At 38.1% G+C, this 24,515-nt stretch overlaps 3 protein-coding genes across 3 annotated transcripts in view; 2 read left to right on the top strand and 1 right to left on the bottom strand.

Moving 5' to 3' along the window:
- The window catches only part of LOC124625810 (transmembrane emp24 domain-containing protein 2), a 38,792-nt gene extending 26,520 nt beyond the window's left edge, over positions 1-12,272 (bottom strand). The window contains exons 1-2 of the mRNA XM_047149273.1: positions 12,072-12,272; positions 11,740-11,988 (exon numbers count right to left, since the gene is read on the bottom strand). Of these exons, the coding sequence (XP_047005229.1) occupies positions 11,740-11,988; positions 12,072-12,210 (388 nt within the window). The 5' untranslated portion in view covers positions 12,211-12,272. The remainder of the gene's footprint in view (positions 1-11,739; positions 11,989-12,071) is intronic.
- Positions 12,273-14,225: 1,953 nt separating this feature from the next.
- LOC124625809 (14-3-3 protein epsilon) lies at positions 14,226-21,697 on the top strand. The gene is made up of 6 exons (XM_047149272.1): positions 14,226-14,383; positions 15,489-15,688; positions 15,767-15,873; positions 15,979-16,116; positions 16,214-16,419; positions 19,831-21,697. The coding sequence occupies exons 1-6, from the start codon at positions 14,320-14,322 to the stop codon at positions 19,884-19,886; spliced, it is 771 nt and encodes a 256-aa protein (XP_047005228.1). The 5' UTR covers positions 14,226-14,319; the 3' UTR covers positions 19,887-21,697.
- An 847-nt stretch (positions 21,698-22,544) lies between these two features.
- LOC124544951 (signal peptide peptidase-like 3) overlaps positions 22,545-24,515 on the top strand; it is a 69,426-nt gene continuing 67,455 nt past the window's right edge. Inside the window, exons 1-3 of the mRNA XM_047123697.1 lie at positions 22,545-22,712; positions 22,961-23,016; positions 23,191-23,268. Coding sequence (XP_046979653.1) covers positions 22,991-23,016; positions 23,191-23,268 — 104 coding nt within the window. The 5' untranslated portion in view covers positions 22,545-22,712; positions 22,961-22,990. The remainder of the gene's footprint in view (positions 22,713-22,960; positions 23,017-23,190; positions 23,269-24,515) is intronic.

Here is a 24,515-nt window from a genome sequence, read left to right as displayed (position 1 = left end):
TGTCATTTTTCGTTCCATACTCCAGAAAAAAATAGTAGTAAATAATGCAGAAGAATTTGCAACAGCTGCAAAATATCTTGCCAAAAGTATTATTGTGATTTACATTCCAGAGTCAAGAATTGAAGACGTAAAGAAAATGTTGGAAACCCGATGGAATAACTGTTTGCCTATAAGTGGGCTTCGAAAATATCATTTTGCACAACCCTCTTCTGATAAAAAAAAGTCACACTTTTGAAAAATTCTGTTTTTTTCTGGGCAGCATAGTAGTGGAAGGACCTACAAACTTATTCAGAGTGCAAATGTTTTCAAGCAGCAGCAGAACCAAGTAGTTCAAAGCAAGTTAACAAATGATTCAGTCTTGTCTAATGGGTCATTTTTACTTTGCAAAGTGATACAGCTGTTGTATACAGGTATGCATGCATTATTCAGAAGTTTCATGCTGATAAAGATATTTACAAAGTGATGGGAATGAAGTCAACAGACAACACTAAAAACACATTTAAAATTGCCCAGAATAATGTCTTTAATGTTTCTCCTGCTGACATAATTTCTGTGTTGTGAACCGCATATTAATGGTAGTTCTGAAAGACTTACTTATAAATTTTCAGATCCTGTTGATGTTTATGAACAATAACTAAATGAAAGTTTTTTTTTCCTGGTACTTTCTTAAAAAACAAAAAAAGAAATATCTCAGCAACATTACTCATGGTTTCTTAAGCAAGTAGTAATGCCTAAGTATATAATTTTTCAACTATTTTGAAGTTTATAAACCATTTTCCAGTGTTACTTTATTAAATGTAAAGGGTACTTCCTCAGAACAGTGTTTTAAATTAAGTATGCACAAAGTCTATATTTTACTAACAATAATTTAACTTTCCTATGCTACATAATTTTAATTTCAGTAATAAATTAATATGTAACTTGTATGATAGCATTTATAGTTACAAAATTCAATAAATAGCAATTTATTTTGTGGCTAAAGTCAAATTTGTATAGCTGGGAAAAAATGCCCTTCCGTAACATCCTTCCGTAACACTGCAGCTACTCACTTTCTTGAACGCAGCATTTAATCTAAGAGCTAAAAAAATCTATTATGCCCTTATCTATATACTAAACATACGCAGTTAACCAATTAAAAAATTTACTAAGTGAAACATAAACATCAGAGCAGGAATTAATCTTTGCATTCAAGTATCGAAAAAGCTTGCTTTTTCTTGTCCTTCCGTAACGCTCAGTAAAATAATTAATATTGAAAATATAGAAACATAATATTACTATTTAAATGCATAAAAAATTCCTGTTGCTTTTAACAGTTTGCAGAATATGTGTTGTGCCCTAGTTTTCCATTTCTAATTAAAAGTTTTTTACCCACATTTCACAAAAAAGTGTCCTTCTGTAGCAAAAAAATAGCATGGCCTGACCCGGATACAAAATCATAGTTGAGATGAAATACTTATATGTAGTGTAGCCCGAGGCCTATGTTGGACTGAAAGCTGACAGGTTGGTTGGGAATTGACAAAGTGGTTGTCAAAGGATTAAGTTAATCCCTTTGACAGATTGTGTACCAGAAACAATAAATCAGAAATTATTACTACTGAATTTTGTGACTCCAGTAAGGTTTTTGATTATGTGAACTGTGATATCCTTATGCGAAAGTGAAAATAATAGCAGACAAAGAAGGTTCATGATTTTTATCCCATCCAAATGATTAAAATTAAAGTATATTAGTTCATGTCAATTACGTTCCAATGGCAAACTGAATTTGAAGTCAGACTGGCAGTTTTGGTCTTCTGTTTGTTCTGATCTACACAAATGATTTTCTATTTCTAGTTTCAGAAGATGAAAAGTTTGTTCTTCATATGCAGATGATACAACCACAGGAATAAAACATAATATTAATCCCTTTACAAAGACAGCAGCTAATGTAGTGTCTGAAACCAATTACAGACGGTTTGATACCAATGGATCATCAGTTAATTTTGACAGGATTCAATAAATATAATTCAGTACTTCTCCAAAAGCTATAAAAATACACTGAAGCACCAAAGAAACTGGTATTGGCATGTGTATTCAAATACAGAGACATATAAACAGGGAGAATACGACACTGCGGTCGGCAGCGCCTAGATAAGACAAGTGTCCAGCCCAGTTGTTAGATCGGTTACTGCTGCTACAATGGCAAGTTATCAAGATTTAAGCAAGTTTGAACAGGGTGTTATAGTCGGCGCTCAAGCGATTGGGCATAGCACCTCGAAGGTAGCGATGAAGTGGGGATTTTCCTGTATGACCATTTCACGAGTGGATCGTGACTATAAGAAATGCGGTAAAACATCAACTCTCCGACATTGCTGCAGCCGGAAAAATATCCTGCAAGAACAGGACCAACAATGACTGAAGAGAATCATTCAACATGACAGAAGTGCAAGCCTTCCGCAAATTGCTGCAGATTTCAATGCTGGGCCATCAACAGCATGTGAACCATTTAATGAAACATCATCAATATGGGCTTTCAGAGCCAAAGGCCCACTCGTGTACCCTTGATGACTGCACGACACAAAGCTTTATCTCTCACCTGGGCCCATCAACACTGACTTTAGACAACTGATGACTGGAAACATGACGCTGGTCGGACGAGTCTCGTTTCAGATTGTATCGAGCGGATGGATGTGAACAGGTATGGAGACAACCTCATGAATCTGTGGACCCTGCACATCAGCAGGGGACTGTTCAAGCTGGTGGAGGCTCTGTAATGGTGTGGGGCATTTGCAGCTGGAATGATATGGGACCCCCCCATACGTCTAGATACGACTCTGACGGGTGGCAAGTGCGTAAGCATCCTGTCTGTTCACTAGCATCCATTCGTGTTCACTGGGCATTCCGACAGACTTGGGCAATTCCAGCAGGACAGTGTGATACTCCACACATCCAGATTTGCTACAGAGTGACTCCAGAAACACCCTTCCAAGTTTAAACACTTCTGCTGGCCACGAAACTCCCCAGACATGAACATTATCGAGCACATCTGGGATGCCTTGCAACATGGTGTTCAGAAGAGATCTCCAGCCCCTCATACTCTTACGGATTTATGGAGAGCCTTGCAGGATTCCCGGTCTCAGTTCCCTCCAGCACACACTTCAGACATTAGTCTAGTACATGCCACGACCTGTCTGAGTGCTTGCAAGGGCTCTACACGATATTAGGCAGGTGTACAAGTTTCTTTCACTCTTCAGAGTAGATTTCTTCAACAATAAAATACAAGAACTAGAAAGTGTTAATGTTTGGACATTACAGATAGGTCACAACCTTATTTGGAGAAACCCAATGTCTAGAAATAATGAAGCAACTCTTTCGTCTGCCTCCATAGATTGCCAGAGATTTTTCCTTGGTGGGAGGACTGGTACAGGGTGTGCTCAGCCTCGTGAGGCCAACTGATGAGCTACTTGAATGAGAAGTGGAGGCTCAGAAGTCCATATCACACCCAATGACACCACTGGTAGAGGAAGAGACAGTGGTTGGTCAATTCTGATAGGTCATCAGGGCCAGAGTGTGGAATTTTTCTGTTATTGGTTCAGCTATGTTTGCAGTAAGCACAATTACTGTTATATGTAATTTAAAATTGAAGAAATTGGTTCATTTAGCATATTTACATGTAATTTATAAGTACTATTTTAACATTGGAAACATAGGGCTTTCTGGAGCTCCTTAAAAACTAGAATCATACAGGGTGAGTCACTAATTATTGCCACCAAGAATAACTCTGAAAGTATGGTAGGAGCTGAAAAGTTTGTGGGACAGAAGTTGCATGGAACAATGGGGGCCATAATATGACGTTGGTTTTTTTGTTGCTTGGTGGGGTCACTTCAGAGATATGAAGGTCAACTTTACTTTTTTAAAGGGAATGCTATAGTTTGGTACTTATTTTCTGACAGCGGCTATCGAGACGAATCCAGTGATGTGTAACAGTAAGATCTTTTAAGGACAACCAAGGTCACAAAGGTGGCAAGGACCTCCATTTCCAGAAGGTGTTCAAAATGATTACCATTGGTATCAATGCAGTGCTCCATCTTCTTATCACAGATTGAGTGGTAATCCTTATCACATCGGCACTTATCAAAGCACATGCTATGATAATTATCTCTTGCATATCTTCCGGTATAGTTGGAACATATTTATAAACAATGTCTTTTACAAATTCCCACAAGAAAAAAATCCAGAGGCGTCAAGTCTGGGGAATGAGCCGGCCACAACACTTCTCCTCCACGTCCAATCCAAAGGTTTGGGAATTGTCTCTGCAACTCATTTCTAGCCATCATCGAAAAATGTGCCAGACACCCATCATGTTGATACCACATTCTGTTCCTTGTTGCTAAAGGTATTTCTTCCAATAACAGACCTAATGTTTCTTGCATGTATGTAATGTACTTTCTAGCGATAAGATTTCCTTCGATGAAACAGGGGCCTAGAATTCTGTCCTCCAGAATCCCACACCAACATTCACTGACCACGGTTTTTGGTGTGCAACTTGCCGCAGCCAACATGGATTTTCAGATGCCCAATAATGCATGTTATGTAAATTAACACTTTCATGGTGTGTGAATATAGCGTTGTCAGTAAAATTAGTAAATGTGTTATCCCTCAGAATCTGAAGTTGAGCCCATCGGCAGGATTCAATGCGACACATACAGTCCGTACAAGTTAATTCTTGGTGGAGACCAATATGGTAAGGATAATACTTATGGCAATGCAGAACACGAACAACATTACTCTGGCTCATGCCACATTCCCTTACAACCTGATGCGAACTAACACAAGGATCTCGAACCACACTGGCACACATACCACTGTTAGTAACTTTCCTTTACCAGACATGTTTCCAATGCGTTAAAAATCTACTTGTTCTCAATTTACATGTTGTTGTTGTTATTGTTGTTGTTGTTGTTGTTGTCTTCAGTCCAGAGACTGGTTTGATGCAGCTCTCCACGCTACTCTATCCTGTGCAAGCTGCTTCATCTCCCAGTACCTACTGCAGCCTACATCCTTCTGAATCTGCTTGGTGTATTCATCTCTTGGTCTCCCTCTACGATTTTTACGCTCCACACTGCCCTCCAATACTAAACTGGTGATCCCTTGATGCCTCAGAACATGTCCTACCAACCGATCCCTTATTCTGGTCAAGGTGTGCAACAAATTTCTCTTCTCCCCAATTCTATTCAATACCTCCTCATTAGTAATGTCATCTACCCATATAATCTTCAGCATTCTTCTGTAGCACCACATTTCAAAGGCTTCTATTCTCTTCTTGTTCAAACTATTTATCGTCCATGTTTCACTTCCATACATGGCCACACTCCATACAAATACTTTCAGAAACGACTTCCCGACACCTAAATCTATACTCGATGTTAACAAATTTCTCTTCTTCAGAAACGCTTTCCTTGCCATTGCCAGTCTGCATTTTATATCCTCTCTACTTCGACCATCATCAGTTATTTTCCTCCCCAAAAAGCAAAACTCCTTTACTACTTTAAGCATCTCATTTCCTAATCGAACACCCTCAGCATCACCCAATTTAATTCGACTACATTCCATTACCCTCGTTTTGCTTTTGATGATGTTCATCTTATATCCTCCTTTCAAGACACTGTCCATTCCGTTTAGCTGCTCTTCCAGGTCCTTTGCTGTCTCTGATTTTATTTCTTCTCCATGGATTTTAATTCCTACTCTGAATTTTTCTTTTGTTTCCTTCACTGCTTGCTCAATATGCAGATTGAATAACATCAGGGAGAGGCTACAACCCCATCTCACTCCCTTTTCAACTACTGCTTCCCTTTCATGCCCATCGACTCTTATAACTGCCATCTGGTTTCTGTACAAATTGTAAATAGCCTTTCGCTACCTGTATTTTACCCCTGCCACATTCAGAATTTGAAAGAGAGTATTCCAGTCAACATTGTCAAAAGCTTTCACAAAGTCTACAAATGTCAGACACGTAGGTTTGCCTTTCCTTAATCTGTTTTCTAAGGTAAGTCATAGGGTCTGTGTTGCCTCACGTATTTCAACATTTCTACAGAATCCAAATTGATCTTCCCCGAGGTCGGCTTCTACCAGTTTTTCCATTTCTCTGTAAAGAATTCGTGTTAGTATTTTGCAGCCGTGGCTTATTAAACTCATAGTTCGGTAATTTTCACATCTGTCAACACCTGCTTTCTTTGGGATTGGAATTATTATATTCTTCTTGAAGTCTGAGGGTATTTCGAATGTCTCATTCATCTTGCTCACCATATGGTAGAGTTTTGTCAGGGCTGGCTCTCCCAGGGCTATCAGTAGTTCTAATGGAATGTTGTCTACTCCCGGGGCCTTGTTTCGGCTTAGGTCTTTCGATGTTCTGTCAAACTCTTCATGCAGTATCATATCTCCCATTTCATCTTCATCTACATCCTCTACCATTTCCATAATATTGTCCTTCAGTACATCACCTTGTATAGACCCTCTATATACTCCTTCCACCTTTCTGCTTTCTCTTCTTTGCTTAAAACTGGGTTTCCACATCAAAGCTCTTGATATTCATATAAGTGGTCCTCTTTTCTAGAAAAGTCTCTTTAATTTTCCTGTATGCAGTATCTATCTAACCTCTAGTGAGGTATGCCTCTACATCCTTGCATTTGTCCTCTAGCCATCCCTGCTTAGCCATTTTGCACTTCCTGTCGAACTCCTTTTTGAGACGTCTGTATTCCTTTTTGCCTGCTTCATTTACTGCATTTTTATATTTTCTCCTTTCATCAATTAAATTCAATGTATCTTCTGTTACCCAAGGGTTTCTACCAGCCCTCGTCTTTTTATCTACTTGACGCAGCCCTCAAAGCTACCCATTCTTCTTCTTCTTCTTCTTCTTCTTCTGTATTTCTTTTCCCCATTCCTGGCAATTGTTCTCTAATGTTCTCCCTGAAGCTCTCTACAACATCTGGTTCTGTCAGTTTATCCAGATCCCATCTCCTGAAATTCCCACCTTTTTGCAGTTTCTTCAGTTTTTATCTATAGTTCATAACCAATAGATTGTGGTCAGAGTCCACATCTGCCCCTGGAAATGTCTTACAATTTAAAACCTGGTTCCTAAATCTCTGTTTTACCATCATATAATCTATCTAAAACCTTCGAGTATCTCCCCTCTTCCATGTATACAACCTTTAATGATTCTTGAACCAAGTGTTAGCTATGATTAAGTTATGCTCTCTGCAAAATTCTACCAGGCGGCTTCGTCTTTCATTTCTTACCCCCATTCCATATTCACCTACTACATTTCCTTCTCTTCCTTTTCCTATTATCGAATTCCAGTCACCCATGACTATTAAAATTTCGTCTCCCTTCACTATCTTAACAATTACTTTTATCTCATCATACACTGCATCAATCTCTTCCTCATCTGCTGTGGTAGGCGTGGGCTTCGTGTCTATCTTGGCCACAATAATGCTTTCACTATGCTACTGTACTAGCTTCCCCACACTCCTATTTTTTTATTCATTATTATACCTACTCCTGCATTACCCCTATTTGATTTTGTATTTATAACCCTGTATTCACCTGACCAGAAGTCTTGTTCCTCCTGCCACCGAACTTCACTATATCTAACTTTAACCTATCCATTTCCCTTTTTAAATTTTCTAACCTACCTGCCCGATTTCTTTCTCCCGAGTTGTTCCCGCCCGGAGATCCGGATGGCGGACTATTTTACCTCCGGAACATTTTACCCCAGAAGATGCCATTATCATTTAACCACACAGTAAAGCTGCATGCCCTCGGGAAAAATTACGGCTGTAGTTTCCCCTTGCTTTCAGCCATTCACAGTACCAGCACAGAAAGGCCATTTTGATAAATGTTACAAGGCCAGATCAGTCAATCATTCAGACTGTTGCCACTGCAACTACTGAAAAGGCTGCTGCCCCTCTTCAGGAACCACATGTTTGTCTGGCCTCTCAACAGATACCCCTCCGTTGCGCTTGCACCTACGGTATGGCTATCTGTATTGCTGATGCACACAAGCCTCCCCACCAACGGCAAGGCCCATGATTCATGGGGGGGGGGGGGGGGGGGGGGCAATTTATCATACACTTATTTAAAAGTACAACGAGTAGGGTGAGTACGTTGAGGATATGTTTCAGTGTAGAAGTCTCTAGCTCTCACTGAATTTCATTGGCATTCTCGATAAATGAGAAGCATACCAACTTGTTTTTCGAAGGAATACATCATTCACATTTGCTGGATTCGACGATACTAGTCTTAACATTCTTATTAGTGTTGTATTGCGAAACCTTCAAATGGTGTTTACATGTCAATGGCAAGTTAGATGGATACGCGGTGAATATTTACTATTTGCACAATATACGAGAGAGAATTGTCAGAGCATGTACTTCGATAAGTGCTGATGTGATAAGGAATACCACTCATCCATGATAAGAAGATTGCAGCACTGCATTGATACCAATGGTCATCACCTCGAACACCTTTTGTAAATGGACGATCATGTCACCTTTTTGACCTTCGTTGACTTTCAAAGACCTTACTGTTACACATCATTGGATTCATCTCGATAGCTGCTACCAGAAAATAAGTACCAAACTATAACATCCCGTTTAAAGAATCAAAGCTGACCTTCATATCTCTGAAGCGACCCCACCTAGCAACAAAAAAAAAAAAAAAACGTTGTCCCACACAACTTTTGTCCCACAAACTTTTCAGCTACTATCATACTTTCCGAGTTATTCTAGGTGGCAATAGTTAGTGACTCACCCTGTATTTTTAACTAAGTCAAGTACTGCTGCTGTTGACTGGACCTTCTGAGGGAAATGGTAGGCACCATACAATTCTTTCAAAATAACTGAATAGTTGATCTTTCATTATGGACTATATCACTTAAGCTAATACTGGTATTATAGATACATAGACCTGTAGAGTGACACTATTTGGAGTACCTTTTCTAGTAAATTGACACTGTGCATGCTACTTTTAGGTAATCTGGAAATTCCCCAGCACCAAGGCATTTATTTATCACTTTTAACAGTGATTCAGCAATTTCATACATTATAGTTTGTATCATACTCTACAGGGCACACTGTAAACATCTGGGATTTTTTGAGAGTTTACATTTTTTTACATCTTTTGGATACACTCTGTTCCACATTACTATGCTGCATTTATTTCCAAATTTCACAGCAACTGCAAGATTAATTCCCAAGTCAAGAATGTCATCGCATTCATTAAATTCACTAGACTTCACGAATTGCAATCAATTAAGCTGACCAACTGTCCTACCCTCATACACCATACTTACATACTCTATGTTAGCTCCTGAGCTATTTATTTTCACTGTATTATAATGACAAATCCAATATCACTGTAAAGTGTTCCATGGATAAATAACCAAATAAATAAGAGGTGGACTTTTTTCCTGTGTTCATTAACCAGTTCCCATGCTGCCTTGCAACGATTATAAGTTTCTTTAATAAATCTAGCAGCATTTTCCTTTTTTATCTTTTCTTTCTGTATATCCTTTTGGCTCATAACTAACTGCTGGATAGTCTATCCATAATGTCAGTGTCTTTAGCTACTTTGGCTATATTTGGTACTGGGGCAACACATTTTATTTAGCAAAGACGAATGTTGAGAAACAAAGGAACGCAGGTCAGAGAAAGCAGATGTTAGGCATGCATCATGAACATCCATATTTTGAACATGATGTTAGATATATCGTTTCTTTGAGTCCTGGTATCCTATTCTTCAGTTGACCTACATAGCTCAACTGAAGAATGGGATACTAGTGCAAAAAAATATAAAGAAAAAAGGGATAGAAGCAATGTCAGTATGGCCTACTTCAGTTGACATATATGAGTTGTACCCCGAACTTCAGTTGATATGTATAGGTTAACTGCAATATGAGATACAATGTATGTCGACTTTTTCGCCTTCACTAGCACTAAAATCTGAGATGAACTACAAAGGTAGTATCCTTTTCTTCAGTTGATGTATATAAGTCAACTGAGGAGCGAGATACTAACGCTAGCGAAGTCGAAAAAAGCGACATACGAAAAACTCGTGTCCTATTCTTCAGTTGACCTAAAGAGGTCAACTGACCTCTTCATACTTCAACTGATCTCTTCATACTTCAACTGAGGTAGAAGATGCCAGTGTTAAATAAGTCACTTTCTCCGTCTTTGCTAGCACTAGTACAAATTTTTTGTATTATTGGTCTTTTTGCCTTCAATCGTACCAATACCCACTGAGAAATATCTTAGTAATACTAATACTAGTGAGAGAGAATGAAGCAACAACTGTAAAATTTGTGTCCCGTACTGCAGTCAAGATAGGTAAATCCATACCTACAAATGAAAATCAAAAAGTGAAAGTTGTCCAGAATGAACAACAATTCTTTCAAAATATCTAGATCTCACTAAGAATGAAAACAAGCACCGAATGAAATGGAACGAACTATTAACTTATAATTAAAACAAGTGACAAAAATCGAACCAATGTCTAGCCCTATCTTTTCAGAAATCATTTATTTCAGTTTACAATAATGACACCTTGCCACAGGAGATAACAGATTTATTATCTACAACTCGAAAATAAAGATAATATCTTGTCAGTACATTTGCTTGTGATTGCCAAAAAGTTTTATGCTACAAGCCAACAAAATAAAAAAAATAAAAAAAAAATTTAAAAAAAAGATAATATCTACGAGTAAATTATGATGTCATCAGTCAGAGCCGATGGGTAGTATCCCATTCTTCAGTTGACCTGTTCTCTGCATGCATTTTGATTTGACAGTTGGATATCTATCGAGTTCTAGTGGACAATTTTCATCAAACCTGACTTTAAGGGTCTGCAACATGCAACTTAATGTATCATTTGATGCCAATTCTTCGAATATTTGTTAGCAATCAATAAAAGAACTTGTTTTTTTGAAAGATTTGTAGGTTTCCTTTGTAATAACCGCACTTATAAAAAATTACATGTATTCCACCTGGGAATTTATTGTGCGGTCACTGGGTTTGTCTGTAGACTCATCATCACGGCACTGAAATCTGTAAGGCAAGCGTGAATACTTACTTTGTAGTTACAATTATTTTGGTTTTGACATCAGCGTCAAGACAAGCACCTTCTTTTGTTGGTAGATAGTTAGCCACAAATTGTCCATAACCCCTTCCAACTTCATAAAAGCTCTCTCTTTATCACTACTTTCCATGCAAGGCACATTGTAGGAACTAAAAGAACTTCTTGACAAAAATATCTATTGAAAATCATTTAAGGTCCGACAGAATCGGAAACTCGTAATTCACAGCCTCAAAGCCTAACTACAAAGACGATTATATTTGTTAGATATTCATTCAAATCGTATTTCTCAAACAGCTGCTAATCATTTCAAGCATATAAAACACTTTCTGCAAAATCGCAGCAGGTAGAGAAGAGGGCATAAGATAAGTCGTAGTAGGGCAGCTGAAAGTTTCATTGTGGTTGCAACTGGCTGAACTTACGTATAAGTCCGGAAGGAAGTAAAGTTGGCAAATCTACCTCCAGATTCGTAATTTGCAAAGTGTAATCCAGTACATAGAATCATTAACCGCATGTATAACAGAACTGTACAAGACAGCTATACAATGCGGTAAACAATTATTATTTCTGCCGGTGCATGGATAAATGAAAAGGCAAGACAGGTACTCTGAAGAGACAACTACTGACTATCCTCACCTCCCCCTTCAGATGCTGGAGCTTGATCCTTAGGTGCTTCTCCTATGTCCATATTAAACATGACAACCTTAGGAGTCATTGTAGACATTTGATTACTAAAACAATACGTGTATACTCCAGTTGTATGCGCCGAAAAAGTGTATTTTCCACTGGTTTCACGTTCACCTTGATAGATTATTCTGTTATCAGGTCCGATTATTTTAACATCAATATCAAGGAAACCACCTTCAGCAATTTCAAACATCAGCCCTGAAAAAAGAAAATAATGCTAAGCATGATCACTGCATAAGGAAGCAAATCACCTGGAAGTCTGTTGCTGTCAAAACATTTACCCATTTTTGTTCCGGCTTCAACCTTGTCAAAGAAGCATTCTTCTGCATGGGCATCCACTGTTATGGAGTACGAAACACATACTCGAAAACACACGGACATACAAATAAACAATACATGAAACAACATTCTCACTTCCATTAGTCTCCTGTAAATACTAATACAGTACACGACGTATGTTTCCACGTAATGTAGCACGCGTAAAGACAAACCACTTGCGAGCTGATGGAACGCTCAAATCAAGTAAGATGCTCTCATTTCTGTAAAAAAATTAAATATTGATTTACACAGATTAAGAAAGAACTTTTGTTACTTCTTGCAGCTCCAAACTTATTATTTGTAAATATTATATTCGTTTACCGGTTCATCAATTCATCAACATATCTTTGCATTGATTCCGTAATTCCCTAACAGAGAGCGCAAATTAGAGGCGAAGCCCAATAGCGCCCTTTACAAAACGAAGTACCTTTCAGTTCCACTTCTTTTTCTGTAATGACCGTTCCACAATGATATTGTTCACTAATATGCTTCTATCGAATTAAGTAATCTTGAAGGACAAAAGTTTTCTTTGTTGAATGAACACTTAACTTACTACAGGGATTTCCGCACAAGACTCAAATTTATTGCACCGCATACGATGTGTTGACAGTAATCATTTAGATATCAACATCAACAGAGAAATAAAACTCAATCTTTAGCTCAAAAATTCGAAATTAGCACTGTCGGTGCCATGACGCCATCTGCGCCGTGCGGCCTCAAGATACTGTGTAATAACTGCCGAGGGCCGGCCGAAGTGGCCGTGCGGTTAAAGGCGCTGCAGTCTGGAACCGCAAGACCGCTACGGTCGCAGGTTCGAATCCTGCCTCGGGCATGGATGTTTGTGATGTCCTTAGGTTAGTTAGGTTTAACTAGTTCTAAGTTCTAGGGGACTAATGACCTCAGCAGTTGAGTCCCATAGTGCTCAGAGCCATTTGAACCATTTAACTGCCGAGATTTGTTACGGTTTTCTCTGTCTTTCTGCTTAAATGAATTTTTAAAAAAGAATTTCTTCATAAAATCGCCTATGGTTCACGGAGATAATTGGCACAATCTCCACAAACCACGTTGTAACTTGTTGCATATAATGTAATTTGTATTACTGTATAATAACCGACATGTCTGAAATTACGATGTCTCATACAACAAGAGAGTTGTTAACGGGCAAATAAATTTATAGCAATTTGAATCACGGAAATAAATAGCAATGCTTGTTATATCACGAGATCTTTCTAGCTACAACACTTGGATAGGAAGCTATGTGTCTGACAAAGTGCTACGGCATGTGGAACGACGATACATTCAATGATTATACATTTTTAATAAATAAGATATTACTGCACTACGCTATTTCTGCAGCTGTCTTACATAGCCAACAAAATAAAAATTCCTCGTCTATAAAAAGAATCGATGACATCTAAATCAATCTTTCAGTGTGGAATATGCGAATGTTGTTCTTTACATCTCTTTCACGGGGATAGTCAAGGAAAAGGAGTACGCAGAGCTAAGAAATCCGTTTCCACACTGCACCGACAAAATTAACTGTACGGTAAAAAAGGACCCTGCCTCACATACTTGACATAGAATTTTGCTAAAGATATGTGCTAAATGTATGGCAGTCTATATGCTGAAGTACTAAACCCAAAGCTAATACCAGCAGTACATCTGGTTACGCCGAATCACAATGTGACACATCTGTAGAATATGTTACCAGTTAGTAACATAATATAACATGGTACTCGAAATGGAGGTTTCGCCCTCCAATCGATTTACAAGCATCATGGTATGGAACGAGAAAAACATAGTTTCTAGCATTATTTTGCATCTGTCGTGATCGGGATTTGAACCTAGGATATTGCGGTCACATCACAATTCTCCCACATCTATGCGAGCTCGACTACTCTCAAAATTATTCTGTAACAGAATGTTTTAAATTTACATATACATGTTCAATATTATTTCCATGATTTTAAACTTTATAATTACTTAGATGTATTCTTTTAATTGACATGTATTTCGTAAATTTCAAACAAACTGGGACCTACAAAGTTCCTCATTTTCGTTCCCAAGCTTATGACGTAAATGGCGGAAGGACACATGGACGACACACCTTATTGACGAACTATTTTCAGTGTTGGCGGGCGCGGCCATCTTAGATATCTCTGTAATAGTGGTCGGTCCGCACATCGCGTTGTAAATCCCAGTACATCAACCATGTCGGAAAGAGATGATAACGTATACAAAGCCAAACTGGCGGAACAGGCTGAAAGATATGACGGTAAGTAAATAGCTTTTATTCTCCGCAGTATATATTATATTACATATGTATGTAAAGATGCCGACGGTACTTCGTGTGCTGAAGAGTTGCCACCGACCGAAGAGCATAGAGACCAACGGAAGCAGTTTGATATTAAACTGAAATATGTTTGTAATCCGATGGTTTACATTCATTTGAAACAAAAAGTAGGAATTTAGTTTTTCTACATCTCCGAGATACCTAAATGAAGTGATCAGAGTGGGCAAGGCCCAGGGATCGATGCGTCATCACTCGAAGGAGATGGTATTGAAAATTTCGTATTGCAAGAGCATTAGTATCCATGAATTTAGTTACTTGCGCCGCAGTTGTAATTTCTGTCGCCAAATAAAGATTTTAAGCATTACGATTGTAAGAAACTAATCTAGAAGTGCAGTAAGGTGCTTTCGGGGTTTTACTGCGTTTTAAAATTTACAAATTTTGGAACAACAAATCGGGCGAGTATTCTTCATTATATCAATACTTTTACGTGCTGGAATTGTTGGCTTCAATCAAATGGTACATCAGAAGCTTAATGACCTGCTTTCGGCACTAGCAGCGCGTGTGAAGATTGCGTGTGCGGCACTGAAGTTAACGTTTGCGGCTACACATGCCATAGTATTCGGAGTATGTCTGTTAAAAAAATCAGTCTTAAGAAATCTGCTTCTATGGAGTTAATAATTATAGTGAAAAGTGCTGAAAAAATTTTACTCATACTATATCTGACATGCGTAAGGTATGGTACGGCAAACAGTTTTGTTGCCATGGATACTGAGGTTACAATACTGTATTGTATTGATCTTCTACATCATTGCGGTTTCTTTCCTTAATTATTTCAGCTTCAATTGAAAACACAAGCCCGAAACAGACTTACATGCTATTTTCTTCTGAAAAAGGACTCGACGAGCGGACTATGGTATCGAATGCACTTTCCTTTGCAACTAGCCACGGAAGTATTGTTTGTAATGGTTTACCACGCATTACATTTTTTTTCCTGGAAAAAATATACCCAATAAGGGAAAAATTTTTAGTCCTAGAAGCATTGTTTCCTGAACTGGAATTTTTTTAATCGCCATTCTTCTTTTTGCAGAGATGGTGGAGGCCATGAAGAAAGTGGCATCACTAGACGTGGAGTTAACTGTTGAAGAGCGAAATCTCCTGTCAGTCGCCTACAAGAATGTAATTGGGGCACGGCGTGCAAGCTGGAGGATAATAAGTTCTATTGAGCAGAAGGAGGAAAACAAAGGAGCAGAAGAAAAGCTTGAAATGATTAGAGGATACAGATCACAGGTTGGAAAGTGTTATATGTAGTTTGAGTTGTGCTTTACGTTAAACCTTAACACTGTAATAATAGAACATTTGATTTAGGTGGAGAAAGAGTTAAAAGATATATGCTCTGATATCTTGGGAGTTTTGGATAAACATCTGATTCCCTGTGCATCCACAGGAGAGAGTAAAGTTTTCTACTATAAAATGTAAGTCAGTTTCTTAGCATCAGAGTCTTGAGCTTTGTGCTTAATACCTTTGTAGAGCACTGTGCCGTACATAATAATACACTAACCAACATTTGTTTTATGCAGGAAGGGAGATTACCATCGATATCTTGCAGAATTTGCCACGGGTAATGACAGGAAGGAAGCTGCCGAAAACTCCCTAGTTGCCTATAAGGCAGCCAGTGATATTGCAATGACAGAGCTACCACCCACCCACCCTATTAGGTAAGATCAAAATCTTAGTATGTTAGAATTTGTTTGCGTGTAATTTTTCATCTGTGGAAATTAGTTTTCATTGTAATATATTTTCCAATTGTTTCAGGTTGGGCTTGGCACTGAATTTCTCTGTATTCTACTATGAGATTCTGAACTCGCCTGAAAGAGCCTGCAGGCTAGCAAAAGCCGCATTTGATGATGCGATTGCAGAGCTTGATACTCTTAGTGAAGAAAGCTACAAAGACTCAACACTAATCATGCAACTTCTGAGAGACAACCTGACGCTGTGGACATCTGACATGCAAGGCGACGGTACGCCACCTGAAGACAATCTGTTGGCAGCCTCCTGATTCCCAGGTCATTTCCCCACCTTTTCCCACTCCCTGCCATAAAATTCGTAACCAAAAGCAAACTGGTTTATTTGTAAGCAGATTCAGATTGCATATGTGGATGAAGGTAGTGGGTGGAAGTTGCAGCTTTTGGGGAATATTTTTGTTGAGTATTGGCAGAAATATTTTTTCATAACATATCAGGTAAAAATAAAGTCCCACAAGTAGAGGGGTCATTAGTTCATTAAGTTTTCTTTCTTCCATGTTGCCAGAAGGTACATAAGGAACCCTGGCTGCTTAATATTAAAGACAAATTGTTTTCCTTCATTTGTGTTTATTGGTGTTAGTATTCCACGGTATTGATAATGAACAATTAATGCCAATAATTACCATTCAGTGAAGAGAAAAAAATTGTCTTTGATAGATGTTAACTATTTTCTGATAAGGTGGTCAGCTATTGTGGGGAGGGTGAAATGAAATTTCGTGTCCACATTGGTGCAAATATACTGTAGTTTTCCGATTTGGATTCTTATCTTACCGCAAATGTTTTAAAGCAAGTTTCATTTCTTGAAGCAGGAAGGTCCATTATTTTTTCAGTCTGTCTCCCAAAAGTTAGTTCATCTTGTGTACCACTGCCGGTGTGAAATATTGAACTCTATACTACTACCCAGAACTGTGCCATGAGCCATGTTTCCAATTTATTTTCACTGATTTGAAGAGGCCGCACCATAAAAACAAGTTAAAGGTTTCCACCTAAGCTTTTGTTGACAAGTACTCACTTCGTTACATATTACACAATTGGCCAATTTTGGCCTAACAAGTCATTTTCGTGTGCAGTAGGTGTCAATATATTGTAAAATTGTCTGATTACATAACGGGGCTTAGTTGATGAGCGAGCAAATGCATAATGTGCAAGCATCAAAATTAAAACCATAATGCACTCATAATTTACATCTGCCATTTTACAATCTCTGAGTGGCTCAGACTTTTTCAAGTAACAGAACCCAGGATGTTGTCCCTTGCGGCTATAGCTATTCAGAAACAAGGATATTGTCAGAAGTGCCCCAAGGAAGTGAGATAGGACTGCTGTTACTTTCTACAAACATAAATGATCCAGTGTACAGGCAGGGTGAGCTGCAATGTGCAGCTGTTTTAAGATTATGCTGTGATATACAGGAAAGTTTTGCCATTGAGTCATCGTAGAAGGATACCAGATGACTAGGACAAAATTTGTAGTTGGTGTGATGACTGGCAGCTTGTTGTGAATGTAGAAAAACTTCGGTTAATGCAGATAAGTAGGAAAAGAAACCCATAGTGTTCAGATACAGGTAGTGTGCTGGTAGCCACGCACACACAGATTAAATATCTAGGTGTGATTTTGCAAAGTGATATGAAATGGAACAAGCATGGAAGGCAAATGGTTGAATTCTGTTTATTGAGAGATTTTTAGGAAAGAGTGGTTCATTTTATGGAAATTGCATATAGTACATTAGTATGACCTATTCTTGAGTACTGTTAGCGAGGTCCGCCCCAGATGAGATTAAAATAAGACATTGGAGCAATTCAAAGACAGGATGCTAGACTTGGTACTGGTAGGTTTGAACAACAAGTGAATGTTATGGGGATGCTTCAGAAACTTAAATTGGAGTCCTTGGAGGCATTCTTTTTTAGGAACATTGTTGAGAAAATTTAGGACAGGCATTTGAAGCTGGCTGCTGAACAATTCTGCTGCTGCCAATGAACTTCTTGCATAAGGTCTACGGATACAAGAGCAATTGGGACTCTTAAAGAGTGCATATAGATGGTTGTGTTTCCAGTTTTCTGCTTGCAAGTGGATCAGGAAAGGAAGTGGTATCGGGTACCTTCTGCCACACACCATAACAGTGGCTTGTGAAGCGTGTATGTAGGTGTATAGTAATTTTACAATGTAATGACACCTGCTGTGCTTAAAAATACCCGAAATTGAGCCAGCCATGCAAGATGTAAAAAGTAAATTCTTGTCAACAACAGCTGAGGTGGAAATATGTCTTTTAGCAGGTAAACGACTGTGGTTACTGTGTACGAAGAAATTGATTGAGGGCACACACAGTTTGCAGAGTTTCTGCACAGTCAGTTTGTGTGTTGGTAAAATGGATGTCAGAAGGTGAACATTTGAATCCTGCTGAAACCACCTTTTATAACTATTGAGAATGCTACAAAAATAACCACCACCCCCTCTACAAATTGATATAACCTTACATTGATCCTTTTTGCCAGTATTGTTGATAGGGCATTGTTGCAACTTGAAGAAACTTACAAAGTGATATTCATGGGGGGGGGGGGGGGGGGTTGCGTTGAACCTTGTGGTTGTATGATTATTGTCACTTATTGCTTCCATTACATCTGCCAATGATTAGTGTATGTGTAAAATAATGAATTCATGGTAAACTCCGTCACCAAATAACTGGTTGGGTTAATAAGTTTAGCATTTGGGGAAGACAAGGATGTAGCAACTGCAGTAACACCATGCTGAATGAGACAAGGGATTTACTTCGTGGACATTGAGCTGTGAGTTAATGCAAAAGCATTGTTTTGCTAAAATGTAACTGGTTTCATCGTTATACATTCAGAAATGAAAATCTGGGAGCTTTTAATTTTTAATGTTCTGCCTTTCCTGTCCCTTTCCCTACTGTACACTGTCCTATAACTGAGTATGTTATCATAGTGTACTAACTTTCCAATTAAAACATAGAGAATAGATTTTATGGTATTGTCTCACAGTTCATAACTGATTATCTTGAATTTCTGAAAATATGTTCAGTTTTATTGAGTAGTAGGGCATTGTAATAGAAGAAATGACACTTGAAGACCATCTTAATGGAGAAAGTGATTATGTGGTTAAAAGAAAGCCATGTTTAGTAACCTTACTGCTCATTACTTCTAGTTATTTAGAGCCCTACTCAGAGACTTCACACAAATTTTGTAATGTTTGTTTAGTTTAAAATATATATAGGGTGACCCAGAACTCTACAGACAAAACTGTCAAAGGTGGTAGTGTGGATCAAAAGGAGGAAAAATATCCAGTATACATTGGCTCTAATGTGCATATCTTAAAATTTATGTGCACTTGTTAAACTTCACTACTCTAAATCATCTTTTCTACCAAATAACTGCTCCTAACTCTTAAGGTATGCAATTTAGATCCCATGTTTACTCACCTTTTTTTCTTAGTTTTTGTCCATTCTTTTGTCATAGCACTTAGTGATGCCAAATGTTTGTAGGGAAAAAAATTGCTTAGAAAAAGGGGTGAGGGTGTGCACTAATAGCCTATTTCCCTGACATTTTAACTGTGTATGATATTGACAAAAATTTGTTGTATTGGTATTTTTTGATAATTCTGCTTTTTTTCCCCCAGGTGAAACAGAGCAGAAAGAACAACTGCAAGATGTAGAAGATCAGGATGTGTCGTAACTTTTGTGCCATAAATTCTTAATTACATCAAAGAAAAGTTTAAAAACATCTTAACTCTGAACATCTTCATCTTGTTTTTCTGTGGTCAAAACCAAAATCGAATGGCTAAGTGATAATGGACACATGGCAAAACTTAATGTAAACAGATGTTGTGTGGGGAGGTTGTAAGAATCAACTGCTCTACCGGAACGCCCAGCAAATCAAGACGGAGGGTGGGGATGAAGATGAAGAGTAGTCATATGACAAATCTCACTGCTATAATTTTGCAACTAATACACTGTTACAGAAGAGAATACGACTTTTTTCTATGTCTGTGCGGCAGAAATCATATTTAGAATCGAGCCATTGCTATGTATAACATTTATCTGTATCACAGTATTAATAGGCATGTAAAAAGTAATTTAAAACTAAGAATGTGGAATGGTTTTGTATACAAAATTCCTTTCAGGGTATACTTATCAGTGGTGCCTCATTTATAGTTAGGAGAGGCAACTCCAGCAAACAGTGTTCCACCTTCTTAGTGTCGTCTTCATAGCTCATTGCCAGTGCAGGTTTGTTTTGTATTCAATTCCTAGTTATCATTCCAAAAGATTTGCATTTTGTTTGTATTGAGAGTATTAAAGTAATGGCCTCTGTTTTACATTTACCCTGTGTATTAGACAAAAAGTGTGTATTAATGTAATTATTTATTGGTACTTAACGCCTACTTTTTTCCAGCCACGAATCCCATAATAGTAGTTAGTGGGACGGTAGCGTAGACTGATCTTGTCCTTAACACTTTCTCCTCATCCTTGCCCCAACCTGGCACATCCTGTTCAATGAAAGCTGAAACTATTTGCAGTTGGTCCTTGGCTTGTTCTATAAAGGATATCTTCTGAAATGGGTGTGACTGCCTGATAGCAATACAAGAAGCAGAAAGATTTTCTTCTTAAACTTTGTATTTAACATGCTATATGTAGTACACCTACTAGATAAAGCTATGGAAATGCAATGAAAAAAATAAACGGAACTGATTTAATCCCTTGTGCTGTAGAGTTGTGATATTTTTTGTCACCCTGATGGAAGCTCCTGTAGTATCAGCATTTGTGATTTGTACTGAGGCTTCCTACCTACATCACAGTCTTCCTTCAGGGTGATGCTTACTGCCGAAGGTAGCTGTAAGTCATATGAGTGCCACGGTGGGCAGTGATAAACATCTGTATGCTGTAACAGTAGTGTTCATTTTGTGTTGGTGTCTTCAGTTTTGAGTTGGCTCATGTACTTCAAGAAGTGGTGTTCAGCATTTCATGCTAAACTGTCAGATTTCTGTTTGTCATGAGTGTGACATGTATTTAAGTGTGCAGATTTTTTGCCTTGTCTGTTTAATCTTAGTTACAAAATTGTGTGTATGCATCTGAAAGAAAGTGGAGAGAGTTTGTGTAGTGCTTCTGTACAAGTATTTTTGCTTTGATTTACTTAATTTAAAAATGCCATAATTTTTTATTGTGGTCCATATTGACTTTAAATTTGTTGATTTTGACCCAGCTGAATGCCACTGCTGTGAGGTAAAACTGTAACACTGCTTTGGACTTGCAAACAGTGCATTGGAAAATTTGTGTCCTGCAATGAAACAAGAGTAAATACCTGTTGTTTCATAGCCATTGTACTTGCACATTATTATTTTGGCTTTATTTAATGTACAAAACTGTTAAAAGTGCATTTTTATCTGTTATAAATATGAATATTTTTCCGTGGAAGCAATTGTCTTGAATGTTATTTAAAAGCTACATTTGTATTTGTCTAGTTTATACAAATATATTCATTCTAGTGAACGTGTCTCTCTTGAATAATCCATCCATACCAAAACCTTTCAAATAATTTATTTTGAAGCACCTAGTTTTGTTTTCCCACATTTCTGAAAGGCTATGAAGAAAAATGAGATGGTACTTAACGTGGTAGTACATTGATAGCTACATCTGTGCTATAGCAGTTTAGCTTTTCCCTTAAAAAGTGTAGTAAATTGCATTTTCAATAAAAACAAAACGTATTGACATCAGTTAAATGGAGATTAAAAGCCTTGAAAGGAGAATCAACTGAAGTGTTTTGGTATATTTTGTGGAGACATATTACCAAGCAATCAACGTCATGTGTATGCCATACTGATATATTTCCTTACATTGACAATGTACCCATCCGACATAAATGAATGCCCCACAGTAAGTACGGAAACGTTTTATAGCGGAGAAAGCTTGCTTCAAGAAAAGTGTACATGAAAATATATTTTCTTGCAAAATTAAACTTTTACGATTGTCGCAATTTACAAAGACAGCAGAAGTCAGCCTAAACACTGATTTGAAGTTGTGTTATATTACGAAGTGTTTATCACAGCCGACAGTGATAAATACACTTCCGATCCATGCCTATAAGCGAAATAATACGTCTACAAGGGCCCCATTAACCTATGGCTGTGACATACTTTCAAAACAAAGGACATGCGCCAATGCGCATCAATATCTCGAAAGAAATTTAATTACACGTAACGACTAAAAAGCAACTGAAGTACGCAATTTTCCGTAGTGCAGCATTCCAGAGCCTAATCTTTATCTCACATACGCTTCTATGTACGAAAATACAGGTGCTGTATGATTTTCTCTCAGCTGATCACGTGACAATGTTTACCAAGATGGCAGACCGTTAGTTGAATGCCTGAGGCTCATCAGTAACAGATAGAATGACTATTGTAACGAAGTGGTAGCTCCATAAGTTAGTTTTAATGGCTTTTGAAAAACAGCTGTTTCGGCCGCGGTTTTGTAGTAGAGGAATTTTTGGGATGGTGCGATTTATGAGGTACGTAAAGGGCTGTTACTTTCATCTTACGCTTTCTCGCAACTGAAATGGAACAAAAGACCAGCCCTAGTGGTACAAAAATTAGATTTTTGTTTACGTCAATACTGAAGTCTCAGCACCGGTGACATACATATCTGTGTCACATGTTTCTCGTGCTTCCTGCAATTTCCACGACGATGCATATTAAATTATAGTGTCCCAACTGACAGCTGTTTGTCCATAACATTAACGAAAACGAAACTTTACAGGTGCTAGCAAAGCCGCAGGCGGGCCTTGCGATGGCCACCCCGGCCGATTATCAGTGGTAAGAAATGCAAATCATTCAGTTACTTTAATACCTTACCTAGTTACAGAACAGCTTCGTGTTTTGTTTTTAGTCCTTCAAGGATGTCAACATAATATTTTTTTACATGCTCCTCTGTGTTGTGTACAATGAAAAGGGTCGACATTATTACACTTTTTCTCCTCACTTTCGTAGGGCATATTCCATAATGGATTCGTCGAGAGTTTCGACGTTCCTTATATCAATCCTGCTCATCGTCTACGGAAGCTTCAGGTGAGTGATGAATGAGTTTTCCGTTTCGTTTAGTTGCTAGTTTTGTAGTACCTCATAAATTAAGAAAGATTATGCTTTCCAGTCTCCTGTTCTTGGTACAAATTTTCTGTCGTCGCACCAAAACTGCATGGTTTTTCTTTAAAAAAGTAGCCGTGTGTATAAAGCAGAATGTCGTCAATGTAACATGGATTAATACGAGAGTGATACTTTCGTGTTTGTGGTAACAACTAGCCTTGCATTTTGTCATGGAGTTTTCAGTTAATTGATGTGGAATAAAATTGTGGAATTCCACCATGACATAGGTGAAAGAACTACTATTATCACTGACAATGCTTATTATGTTCTGTTGTAGTCTTGTTTGTTTCCAAACCATTAGGTCCTATCTACCGTAAATCTTAATGTCTTGAATCACCACAAAATAATGTAATGTAACTATAGTTGACAGTTCACATTCATACATTTGTTTGCACAATTATTTGATGTGTAAGTGGAGAGTAGCTCATGGAACTCAATATATACAATTTGTAAATGTCAATAACTTGACTTGGTAGGAGGCACTTGTGGATTGTGGCATTCATTCTGCAGACATTTATAAAGCATGTGTTGACATGCTGATGTTTATTATAATAAAGATCAGTCACTGCCGTTGCAGCCTGAATAGGCAAGGTTTGAAAATATATATATGGAACTAGTTTCCTAATATAAATGCAACTGTTGACTGAAACATCAGTTAACACTCTTAAGAACTTTGCTTTTTAGTTCCTAGCCGGCCGCGGTGGTCTAGCGGTTCTAGGCGCTCAGTCAGGAACCGTGCGACTGCTTCGGTCGCAGGTTCGAATCCTGCCTCGGGCATGGATGTGTGTGATGTTCTTAGGTTAGTTAGGTTTAAGTAGTTCTAAGTTCTAGGGGGCTTATGACCACAAATGTTGAGTCCCATAGTGCTCAGAGCCATTTGAACCATTTTTTTTTTTTTAGCTCCTAATGAAAAGAGCATTAAATATAGAGGGAACATACATTTCAGGCTTTGCAACTAATCAATCTGGTACCATAACCATTATATCCCTTCTCATCCAGTCTGGTAAGTCTCCCCTGACCCGGGATTCTGGATATATCTTATGAACTCTACTCCATTTCCTAAACCTCTCCAGTACTTTTCCTTCACTCCTCTTGCTTCCCCTTCAACCCTCCTAGCAGGAGGAGGAGTCACTGGCTCCAATTATATTGTTACATAACCATTATATGGAATT

Source organism: Schistocerca americana, chromosome 8, assembly GCF_021461395.2.
Source record: "Schistocerca americana isolate TAMUIC-IGC-003095 chromosome 8, iqSchAmer2.1, whole genome shotgun sequence".
Classification (NCBI taxonomy): domain Eukaryota; kingdom Metazoa; phylum Arthropoda; class Insecta; order Orthoptera; family Acrididae; genus Schistocerca; species Schistocerca americana.
Note: the sequence above shows the minus strand (reverse complement) of the source record. Positions and strands in the feature narration are given on the sequence as shown.